Raw genomic sequence first — 12,822 nt, 5'->3', positions numbered from 1 at the left:
ACAATTATTATAAGATTTTCAGGCATTTTCTTGAACAGATTGCGGTCCTTGACTCCCTGCTGAATATCTCCAGCTTTGACAACAGATGTACTCCATAAAGGCAGACTTTGAGACACATAGTAGATGAGAAGGCTTTTAAAAAAAACAAAAAACAAAGAGGCATCACATAAATGGAACAACTTCACACTGACTTCTCACCCAGAACTCCCACATTAAAAACATGAACATAGAAAAACACACGGGATTCTGGCACATAACCAAGGCCTGCAGCTATTCGAGAAAGAAGATGGTTGTAAGGCTGCAGAATCATTAGATTGCAGACAAAACAGAGGTGCACACACGTACACACAGATGCTGGGAGGCAGAAGCTGTAACGTGTTTAACAAGCAGTGTGAAAAAGCAAGAACCGAAAGGGAGAGCGCTTTTTGAGTGAAAGGCCATCTGCTGAATCCATGGCTATGCCAGTCGCTTGCGAGCTTCCCATCACTCGCACCTGCCAGCCTGCCAAAGCACCCTCAGGAGGACAAAAGCACCAACTTCACACACAAACACACACCCGCACGCATTAACTCGCAGAGCAGTAATGGCACGCACACAGCAATAACTGTGTGATTTGTCAGCGCCGTGCTGCGTCTGAGGAGCTTTCGACATTTTTTCATGTTTTCCCTCCTGCAGTAACAATAGCATAACAGCACTTTATTAAACGAGAACAGGACAGAACAGAATGGCCTGCAAATCAGGCCGTTTATGAGGCGTAGCTGTTCAGTACCCTGCCAGCAAAGGCTGCAGGAAGTGGGTATATGTGAGACAGACAGAGAGACTATGGGCATATTTTATAGTGTAGTGATTCAAAAACCCTGCTATAAAGGTGTTCAGAATGTGGTCAGGATTGTGGGTTCAAGCGGTGAACTAGGTGTAAAACAAGAACAAAAAGCTCTCCAGCACTCTCCAGTCTAGTGACTACTGTGGAAATTATTTAAACAGCTGACCTTACAAGTGTCCGGTGGGAAATCATTTCAACCCTGGATGACTCTTAGTGTCCATTTCAGTTCCAATTTTAATCACGGTCCACATTGAACTGGCCTGAGCAAATACATCAGATTCTTGATACATTACAGAGGGTTTTCATCCAAATGTAAATTTCAAGAACGGAACAGGAAATGAAAGCTGGAGAGCCAAAGGCGGGCGAGATGAGAGAAAAGCAGACACAGAGAGAGCGCTGAATGGAGTGAAACGAGAGCAGGGGGTGAAAGAGAAATGGACTGATTGACGGATAAGATGGAAGGTGTAGTAGATGAAAAGAGGGAGGTATGGACAACAAGAGAGAGAGAGACCAAATCCTTATTTTTAGATTTCTCCCAGTTCCTCCAAAACCTGTATTATGACTCTCCTATTGCACCTACCAGTGCAATCGCCCACCCATCATCTCTCCTACTCTTCCTCCTCCTCTCTCAAACACTCTTATAATCTACCTTTTCATCTTTTGCTCCTTTGGACCTCTCCCTTCTTCCCGTTGTGCCGCTGGCTCTCCTCCTCCCTCCATCAATCTCCTTTTCTCTCCATCTCTCTCAAGCCTCCTCCTCTTTCTTCTCAAAATGTAGCTCTCCAGTGGCACAAACACATTTTAGATGTACCTCCCCACACACACACACACACACACACACACACACATTACTTGCTGCAGTCTGCCATTCCCACTGCTTATCTAATACGTTTTCATTTTATCCTCCACTTGCGTCTCTCCTTTACCTTGCTTGTGTCTATCTTTCTCCCCGTGAGCTCGCTCTCTCTCTCGCGCTCTCTCTCTCTCCGCTCTTGTCTCTCTTGTGATGTAGCTTTGATCCTCGCCTCATTCCCCAGATACAAACACAGCGCACACTCCACCTGTGCACACGTACACACACGTTTTGACAGATGTATAGATGTTGTTTAATAGAAAGCGGTAATCAACACCCCTTCCCCCTAAGCATCCCCAACTCTAAATGGTAGAAAGATAGATAGAGACAGAGGAAGAGAGAGGCCTAAAATTGACGGCAGTGCATCGACCCTGCTGTAAAACCTAGTTAACGCCTCCCCAGCCTGTGAAACCTGATTAGTTGAGTGTTAGTGTGTTTTGTGTCATCATGTGTGTTCATAGCGCACTGTGTTTAACAGGTTGTTTTGCTTCTTACAGATACAACCTCATAATTCCCCTCTGATTAAAAAAAATGTTGATGTGTTCCCATTCACATGCCTTGTGTGTGTGTGTGTGTGTGTGTGTGTGTGTGTGTGTGTGTGTGTGTGTGGGCGCCACACAGGACAGTCTCCACTGATTACATCCCCCCTACTCCTAGTCAATAGTGAATAGAGCACTCAGCCTGATAAGCAATCACCTGAATCAATACTAATGTTTTTAGCTTGTGTACATTAGTGTGTGCATGTTTGCGTGTGTGTGTGTGTGTGTGTAGTTCTTAACATGTGGCTAATCTAGTCCGAGCTCATGGAGGATAAACATTCAGTTACAGGCACGGTAAATCACAGATGCCTGTCATCCCTTTTTCTCCTCTCCTCTTCTCTCCTGATGTTGTCCCTTTCGTCTTTGTCCAAAGAGCCTTCTCCTAACTCCAATCCTTTCATCTTCTCGCCTCTCACCAATCTGCATTCTTTTATTTTCCCTTCTCCCTCTCATCTCCTTCTCCTCTTTGGCCTTCTTTGAGCATTAACGGCAGCCTAACCTTCAAAGAGAGTGATCATAGGGAGTCCACGCTGTCCACATACAGAATAACACAGCCTTTAGTTAGGCTTTGGCAGCAGTTTAAATGTCAAAGTTGGAGGCCCTGCTTTGCCACACCCACATGTAATCCCTGAGAGAGAGGCAGAGCGATATGAAGTGACACCAAGTGGAAGATTTGGTGCTGTAGTGAGTATTTATGGTGGCAGGACAGAGTGAATGAGACCTTCTCAATTTACTGTAGCAGCCATGTGCATTGTAACAAGATAATATGTCAGCCAGCATGTGGCTCTTTTGCATTTTTGGTCAACAATGGAAGTCTATCCCTCTCTTCTCTCTCCACTGTTCTCCTGATCTGGAATATCATGGAAATCATTTACTGTAAACTGTTTTACTCTCCCCGTGAGTTTGCTTCATTCACTCTGGTCTGTGTTTACATTCTGCTGCAGGCTAACATGCACGACGCACAGCGCATGCTGGCTGACCGGATACTGTGTGTGGAGCATACAAACCCGGACTCCCTTGTTATTGTTCTTGGTGACTTTAACAAAGGAAACCTTAGCTAAGCACTCCCCAAACACAGACAGTTTTGTCCAAGCAGACAGGGTGGACGGGTCGACACTTTAGATCACTGCTACACCACAGTTAGAAGTGCCTATCAGGTGAACCACGACATGGTTCTGATTCCTGCATAGAGGCAGAAACTAAAGCTATGTAAAGCTGTGGTGAGGACCTCCAGGTGTGTTTGGAGTGCACTGACTGGGATTTTTTCAGGACTACTACCAACAATCTGGATGAGTTTACTGATGCTGTGACGTCCTACATCAGCTTCTGTGAGGACAGCTGTATACCAACACGCACCGGGGCAAGTTATAACAATGACATACCCTGGTTTACAGCCAAACTCAGACAGCTATGGTTGGGAAAGAAGGACGCATATAGGAGTGGGACAGGGCCGGGCCAGGCTAGCTCCACCCCCTCCCCTACTCTCTCAATCTCAGAGAGGGAAGTCAACAGACTATTCAGGAGGCAGAAACGCTGCAAAGCAGCCGGGCCAGACTGTGTCTCCCCATCCACCCTGAAGCACTGTGCTGATCAGCTGTGTTCACAGACATTTTTAACACCTCACTGGAGACATGCCATGTGCCAGTTTGCTTCAAGCCTCCACCATCATCCCTGTCCCCAAAAAAACCAAGGACCACAGGACTAAACAACCAGACCCATCGCCCTGACCTCTGTGGTAATGTCCTTTGAATGCCTTGTGTTGTCCCACCTTAAATCCATCACTGATCCACTCCCGGACCCCCTGCAGTTTGCCTACAGAGCCACCAGGTCTGTAGATGATGCAGTAAAAATGGCCCTTCACTACATCCTTCAGCACCTAGACTCCCCAGGAACCTACGCCAGGATCCTAATTATGGATTTCAGCTCTGATTCAACACCATCATCCCGGCCCTGCTGCAGGACAAGCTCTCTCAGCTGAACGTACCTGACTCCACCTGTAGGTGGATCAATGACTTCCTGACAGACAGGAAGCAGCCCGTGAAGCTGGGAAAACATGTCTCTGATTCCAGGACCATCAGCACTGGTTCCCCTCAAGGCTGCGTTCTTTCCCCTCTTCTCTTCTCCCTGTACACCAACAGCTGCACCTCCAGTCACCAGACCATGAAGCTCCTGAAGTTTGCGGATGGCACCACCCTCATTGGGCTCATCTCAGGTGGGAACGAGTCCGCCTACAGGTGGGAGATCGACCATCTGGTGACCTGGTGCAGCCAGAACAGTCTGGAGCTCAGCGTCAGACAGTGGAGATGGTTGTGCATTTTAGAAAGAGCCCAGCCCCCCCTCCCCCATCATCCTGTGTGACTCCCCAGTCACTGTGGACTCCTTCCGCTTCCTGGGCACCATCATCTCCCAGGACCTCAAGTGGGAGCTGAAAATCACCTCCCTCACCAAAAGGCCCAGCAGAGGATGTACTTCCTGTGGCAGCTGAAGAAGTTCAGCCTGCCAAAGACAATGATGGTGCACTTCTACACCTCCATCATTGAGTCCATCCTCACCTCCTCCATCACCATCTGGTACACTGCTGCCACTGACATGGACAAAGGCAGGCTGCAGTGTATCGTTCGCTCTGCAGAGAAGGTGATTGGCTGCAATGTTCCATCACTTCAGGACATGTACGCCTCCAGGACTCTGAAGCGAGCAGGAAAGAATACAGCTGACCCCTCCCACCCTGGACCCTACGGTCCATCAGGACCAAAACCTCTCGCCACAAAAACAGCTTCTTCCCATCTGCAGCTAGTCTGGGTCCCCCACTGACACTATCCCCTTGCAAATAATACAAATATCTCTGCACATGTAAATACTATTTCATTTCATTTCTTATCATACACAAACCTGGCACATTACACATATTTGTTGTTAATTGTTAATCGTTGTTATATTGTCAGTTTATGTATTAATACACAATATTCTCTTCCGTTTCAATATATCTTGCGTAACACATCCTGGAATATTGCACTTGTAAATATCTGCGACATTGTTCTTTCTCTGCAAATAGTTGTATTATTTTTCTCGATTCTTTTTATTATTCTTATATAACTTACATTGTATATAAATATTCCATATTTATATGTTTCTAGATTTATTTATGTCAGCTGCATGTTTGTCTAAGCACCTCATCACCAAAGCAAATTCCTCGTATGTGAAAAACACTACTTGGCAATAAAGCTCCTTCTGATTCTGATTCTATGGAATAGAGGAAAGAGATCAGGCTTTGGATACACAGCCTATACTTGCTGACACATTTGTAGTTTTTGGTCTTTTCATGGGATTTGTTCATAATAACACAAATTAAAAAGATAATACCAGACATGTGTTAAAATACATGATTTACAAACACACTTGTTTAGGGTAGTCATTTGGTTTTTGAAATTTCCTGGCGCCTTTCCGGGCTGCCTGCCACATGTTAGTACCAACACTACACTTTACCTCTGCCCTGTGCTCTTCGCCCCATCTTGTGGTGCTTATAGCTCATACTGATCATGTCTAGAGGACCTTTGTGTCTCTTTTTTTTTTTTTTTTTACCCTACCTTCCGCTGACAACGAAGCAAGTCACCAGGAAGATGAGCAGAACGATTCCCCCAGCGATGGACACAGCCAGAATGGTGGACTGGTTAGGGTCCCCGATAGCAAAAACATCTATTAAGGAGACAAAGGGAACACAGTGGATTAATAAACAAAGCATAAAGAAGGATGGAAAGAAGCTGAGGTTGTTTTCGGCGGGAGGAAAGTGAGAGGAGAAAAGACGAAGAGAGTCTGGGAGTAAAACAGACAGGAAAGTGAGTGTGGTGGAGGAAAGAGGGAGAGAGAATGAAATATGAGAGCAATAGAAAAGAAGATAAAAGAGGTTGAAGAAGAGGGAAAAAGAGAGAGCAGCAAACGAGTAAAAGAGAGGATAAAGAGAGGATAAAAGAGAGGAGCGACGTGGTGGGTGGAATAGTAAGTAAGGTCCTTGATGAAAAGCGCTCTCCCTCTCTGCATCGCCTGTGAGGGTATGAGAGTGGACGTGAAAGCCATTCCCATTCGGCCGCGCTGTCCAAATGGATATGTTAACATTGCACATAACAAGGCTACCGCCAAGAACTTTCTGCAAAGATGCATTGATTTTTACGCCACCCCAAACGAGCCATTACTCAAAACAAATACCTCATTTATCTGGCTTAGCTAAGCATGAGCAGGCACGTGTGTCTGTATGTGTATGAATATATGAGTGTGTGCGTGTGTGTGTGTTGAAGAGGCAAATTAGAGCCCCTAGGCAAGGCACAGGTAAGCATTGATCTCCTATTACATTTACTGCCGCACACATGCACAGCCTTCTTTAACAATCAATGGAATTGATCTGATTAGATAACCTTGAAATGTTTGCTGCGTGGTCAGCTGAATCTTGTATTTTAGAGCACTGAACTCGGATATGAATCTGCTGTATGAAGGTTCAGTAACAGCACTAGACACCAGTGACACGCAACCTGGGTTCTGTCTTTTACTGTCATCTTCCAGATATTTGTTGCAGAACAGGAATAGAAACCCTACTTTGAATTACTTTTACTGATTATTGAATGATTAGTAGGCTAATGTGTGCCTGTTGTATGCTACGTTGACAATCTACAGCGCAGTGCCATACATTACCTGATTTATCCCCTCTGCCTGCCTGTCTGGGAATCAATGTTCACTTTGAAGAGCACATTATGGGGCTTCTAAAGCAGAAAATCCTAGAGCACATAATGAAGCGATAATGAAAGTGGATGACAGCAAACAAATGAGAAAAGGAGTGACAGAGAGGCTAAAACATTAGGAGAGAGCTGCAGCATAGAATGCCCATAGCTGTGAGGCCTGGCCCCACTGGCCTGGATCGACCCTGGCATAGATTTCTCTTTTTTTGACTCCAAACCATAAGTCCAGAATACATTTCTAAATGCAAGTGGTCAGTCTCCTTTACTCAGAAGAAGGAAAAAAACCCGCTCTATACAGAGCACTGCCGTTGCAGTATAGTTGCAGGTGGGGAAAATTAAACATCATCTAGGTAGTAAGATGTCCAGTCAAGTTTAAATTTATTCACCCGATGGCTACATAACATCTGAGGATGTTTGGTGTTTTCATTTTCTGTCTTTTCAATTCATGGTTTTCATTGTGGGTGCAAACTTCTTCTACTCGTAAGATTTTGCTCCTGTCGTTGGTGTGAATCAAAATCTCACAATCCAGTAAAGCATGTTTGCTTTGATTCATTGTGTAATTGGGTTGTCTCCTTTTTACCTGATACTTTTTATTATTAGGATACCTTTAAGCCACTGGTTCAGATATGTAGATGACACAGCCTGTGAGGCTGCTGAGGTTTTTCTGTCTGACAACAGAACTGAAGAAGCCATTCGGGTGAAAAGTGAGCTATTTCATGACCATCTGGCAGATTGATTTAAACTGCAGGGGGGATGAATCAGGGTCTTACTACACTGTGATATAATATGCCATACTCTTTGCTCTGCAGTCAATCTTTGTGATTCTTGACTCAGGTATAAATCATGTCCACAGACGAGGTAATGTATTGAAGTTGAATTCATGTTATATTTAGTCTTGTTTGCCAAATTCCTTCCTCACACATAATCCGATGTTCCCCATAAGTTACACTATAGCACTTAGAGGGGTTAAAGTGGATATGATGCCAGCAGCAGGCGAGTAAATGAAACGCACAATTACCTTGAATGAAATTGTTGTAAGTACACAATTCAACAAAATATTTAACATAGGTCTAGTGTTTTTTTGATAATTTAATGTGGAAATGCATATTATACATTTAAATAATTGGCATGTAGCTATTTTCAGTGTAGCAACTGACTGCTATTCCAATTTTTATCGGAAAACCTCAGGGACATTTTGAAAACAGGAAGATTGATGAAAAAATTGCAATCCAATTACACAAGATGATGCGTAAAAAAAAAAAGGAAAAGTGAAATTGCTTATTCATTCTGAGTAAACAAATATTTATTATTCATCCCTTTACCTTCGTGGCTGGTTTCCAATTCAATCTCTCCACCGTAGCTCCCGTAGCCCACATTGGTTCGAGCCCTGACCCTGAACACATAGGTGGTCCCTGGCTTCAGCCCGTCCACTGTCATCATGTTGGAGCTAGTCCTCAAGACCGTGTAGTTCTGCTCCCGCTGATTCTGAAGTGGAAGAAAGAGCAGGAGGAGAGTTCAGTAGATACTATTAGGTGTCAGAGAAATAAAGTGATTGTGGGTAAAAAGGGGATGAAATTATATAAATACTCAAAAGTGTTATATAAAGAGCAATGGACTGTCTTATCGAGGGAGACAGAAAAAAAACTGGAAAGTCTGAAAATAATAGAAAGCTCAAATATTTTAATTTAAACGTCTCCATGGGGCCACATACACCTCACTTAGTTTTCATTTGTTCATCACTGGACCATTTGGTCACATTTATACATGAGCATCTGTCAAGTCCCAAATCACACCCTCTTTACTCTTCATTCCCCCGACTACCTTGCAGGTGTGTGTGTGTGTGTGTGTGTGTGTGTGTGTGTGTGTGTGTGTGTGTGTGTGTGTGTGTGTGTTTGCGCACACACTTACAATATGTGTGTAGGTAGATGAATAAAGAATAAGTGTGCCTGTCAGTAAGCTGATTCCCTGCAGAGAGGCTGATACTCTACCTAATGGAAGACACTCTACAACACGGATTAACACTATTTTACTGCTAATGCCTGCTAACACACACACACACACACACACACACACACACACGCACAGGCTTAATTTCATCACCTTGGCCATGTTTTACAAGGTTTGTTCGACAGATGTGTTGTTAATTGGCTTGGTGTGAGGAATAGGGGAGAAGGGAGGTATATGGTGATGGAGATGGAGAGATAGAGAGATTGGAGAGAGAGATGTGTACGTAATGAGTAGTCATTACAGACATGCCTAAGGCAAAACTCAAGTCCTGTGAACCTAGACAACATGTAGATTAAAGAGAACAAAAGGAGTGGAAAGAAACATTTTGAGTTAAAACAAGAAAGAGTTGCTCCAGAGTTTAGCATTGCATTTAAAGAATTGTTTGTCAGTTTTGTAAATATGCTTATGTCCTTTCTTGGTGAGAGTAAGATGGAAGATGGAGATTGGGTATTATTGTCTTTACACTTGTTAAAGCATTTGTAACTTGTTTTTGAAAAGTGCTCTACAATAAAGATTATTATTATTATTATATTATTATTACTCTCGTGTCTGCATGCTAAATGAGGCTACAGGTAGCAGCTGGTTAGCTAATCTTAGCACACAAATTGGAAACAGCTAGCCTGGCTCTGTATAAAGGTAACAAAATCTGCCTACCAGCACCTTTAAAATTCACAAATTATCATATGTTACATATGTCTTTTGTTAATCCATACATAGAAACTGTGGTGCAAAAACAACAATCTGCTGTTTTATTTTGTGGCAAATAATTCCTCGTAAAGCAGCAAATTGTGTGGATTAAACAAACTACATGGAATGGGTAATTCTTGAGCTTGAAGGTGGATTTTTTTAACCTTTGGACACTAAGCTAGCTATTTTCCCCTTGATTCCAGAATTTGAGCTAAAATAAATCGACTGCAAGCAATAGCTTACTATTTTCCACACAGACATGGAAGTGGTATCGATCTTCTAATCTAACCCTCAGTAGAGAATACCAAATACCTCCCAACATGACTCCCAAATACCTCCAAAAAATGTCAAAGTATTTCTTCAAAGCTTATCCCCACTACCAGGTTGCAACACGGGTTTTCTGTTAAAAAAACAACTAATCTGATCATCATGTGTCAAACTGGTTGAGTGCCCCTTTAAAAATGTGTGTCTCTCTCTCACCTTCTCATAGTAGATGACCTCATACTCCACTATCACTTCATTGGGTCTCTCTGGACCCTGCCAGGCCAAAGTCACACTGTCCTTGCTCCGCCTCTCCTTCAACACAACGCTCACTGTAGGAAAACAAAGAACAAGTGAGGAAAAGCATGAGCACCAAAGAGAGAGTAAAGTTCAACGAGATGAGGGGGGAAAAGCATGTAAAGAGGCAGATTTAGATGGATTCCTACTGTGCTATAATGAGAAGACCCATATTTGAAGTGTGTGTCATGTAATTTTGCTAATGAGTGGGCTTACAAGGTGTTTCATACTTGTGTGATCACAGCATTCTACGGTGTGTGTATGGTCTGTGATCTGCTCGTATTATTAATGTGCAAACCCTGCGACTGATTCTCTGCCTTCCCACATAGGGGCACAGGCTTGTGTGGGTGGAAAGTGTATATTTGCTTGTGCTGGTGTGTGTGTGTGTGTGTGTGTGTGTGTGTGTGTGTGACATACTGTAGTCCAGAGTAGCACGTGTGACATGTGGGGATGTTAATGAGGTTAACAACCTCTTACACCCTTTCACCTTTCCCCCCTCCTGTTATTACACACACATCGTAGAACGAAGCCTATTAGTCATCGCCCATCCTGTCATACGCACTTCTCTTACATTTCCCACAGTACCACACTGTGAAAAACGTGTGATTATATATTGTATGAGCAGGCAGAGGTGTCATTTTGTGGTATCAGAGTGATGCAGGAAAGCAGTGCTTTTATAGTTAAAAGCCTCATACTATTTGTGAGCACACTGCAATCAGGAGACAATTTTGAAAAATGCTCAATTCACTATCCTTCCAATTCCTAGTTCGGGCTAATGAATATGTTCTATTTTCTTTTCTTATCAGCCTTTAAAAGTGGAATCCTGTATAATCCTTCTTGATGTCAAGTTTTAACTGCAGTTTAAATCTTAAAGCACCCTGCCACCTGTACAAATTACACTGTTTCAACAAAGCTGGTGTTGTGACATTCATAGTTAAATTTGGGGATTTAGATGTACTTTTAGGAGTGACATTACCCCCACTATGCATGTATGCTCTCACCTGTCTGTGATGTAGTGACATTGATGACTGCCGTTCCTCTGGGTGTGGGACTTAAATCTGACACTCCATTCTGGCTCTCAATAGTGAAGCTGTAGTTGGAGTCCGGTTGCAGTTCGGTGACCAGCACGGTGGCTGACGAGAGACCAAACTGCCTGGGAACAAAATGGACGCTGCTACCACATGGTGTGCACTTCTTGCCATCACCTGAGCACTTACTGCAGTGGAGGCTGTAGGTGATGTCTCCTCGGCCTCCTGTGTCCCTGGTGGTGACCACTCCAATGTGACACAGGTCTCATTCACTGTGGAGATGGGGTTCTCTGGAGCAGATGGAGGACCTGGGAAGATAGAGGCACACAGATTTATTTCTGTGACCTTGTTAAAAAACATTTTTGTCCAGAAAGTAGAATCTTTTTCAACTGACCCTGTGGAGTTTTTTGTAAACAAAATGTTTTGCTCTTTCTCACTAAGGCATTGTGTCTATCGTTGAGGCCTGTTTAAAGTGCGCTCCACAGATTTCGTATTGTGCTTCTCTAACATTGTCGGGCTCACAATGGACAGTTTAGAAAAACAGGATCAAAATCTATGCAGCAGAACCTCAGATATTGCCTTTTTTACTCAATGCATTCTTCTTTCTTCTGAAAACATGCCACCTACATTACCCACAAATCAACTCGACTACTAACAGATTCAGGTGTGTTATGCTAGTAGCAGCAAATGCAGCCTCGGCTGCTATTCTCAAGCAGAGATGAGGAGTGTGCTACAGACGTTTGGTAAAGCTCACTTCTTTCTAACTTCCCACCCCCAGATAATTTTATCATTTTCAAACTTGCAGATTTCAGCCCCAGCCAGCGCAGACTCAAGTGACATCACATCAAGTGAAATTTATTTTACACAGCTCCTTCTGGAGCCACAAAAGGCTTTATACAACCTTTTTCACATATGCTGTAGTACTCCCCAAGACCTATAGACAGACTTTAATGTGGAAAATTGTTGGAGTTCCCCTTTACAATAAATGGCACACTATACCCTGGGTATATTAGGTGAGCTGTATCGTACACCTAAAAAAATTCTGTAAGCGTACACTGTCTTCATGTTCGTTACAAAATGTATTGCAGTTTCTATTAAGGACAGAATTCACGCTGAAAAAATGAATTAACTGACTCCAGCCAGAGGGCGGACACTTAGCTCTCGATTAATGAATAGCTGTGAAATGGACAGTGATTAAAAGAGCTTGGCTGATTGTAAATGCGACGGCAGGAGAATATATGACGCAGCCGAAGTTTAAATCCATCTTAAGAGAATTCACATGATGTTAAATGGTTGGCGCTCAGCTGCAGGGAGGTTTTTACCACGTGAAGTTAACTGATACTCTTTGGGGCTGCACTGCAGACAATAAATAGTGAGTGGACAATGATCCATAGAAAGTGCCCAGGGTAATTTTCTCTGAACTTCAGCTGACATGATTAGTGTATCACAGAGTCCAAAAGTGTGTCAGTAATCATCCTCAAGGAAACAGAGACACAGCGACACACAATGTTCTTTATTATATCTTTAGATGAAGAGTGTTGATGTTGATACATAGATCAAAATCTAGGTAATATATGTGAATAACATTTCAAATAGTTTTGTA

General features: G+C 43.3%; 1 protein-coding gene across 1 annotated transcript in view; it reads right to left on the bottom strand.

Annotated features, from left to right (window-relative positions):
- epha4b (eph receptor A4b) overlaps positions 1-12,822 on the bottom strand; it is a 90,728-nt gene that overhangs the window by 29,421 nt on the left and 48,485 nt on the right. The window contains 5 exon segments of the mRNA XM_038718213.1: positions 5,800-5,908; positions 8,262-8,424; positions 10,114-10,226; positions 11,193-11,453; positions 11,456-11,527. Of these exon segments, the coding sequence (XP_038574141.1) occupies positions 5,800-5,908; positions 8,262-8,424; positions 10,114-10,226; positions 11,193-11,453; positions 11,456-11,527 (718 nt within the window).

Source organism: Micropterus salmoides, unplaced genomic scaffold, assembly GCF_014851395.1.
Source record: "Micropterus salmoides isolate LMB-PRFRI ecotype aquatic unplaced genomic scaffold, ASM1485139v1 Ms_hic_scaffold_14, whole genome shotgun sequence".
Classification (NCBI taxonomy): domain Eukaryota; kingdom Metazoa; phylum Chordata; class Actinopteri; order Centrarchiformes; family Centrarchidae; genus Micropterus; species Micropterus salmoides.
Note: the sequence above shows the minus strand (reverse complement) of the source record. Positions and strands in the feature narration are given on the sequence as shown.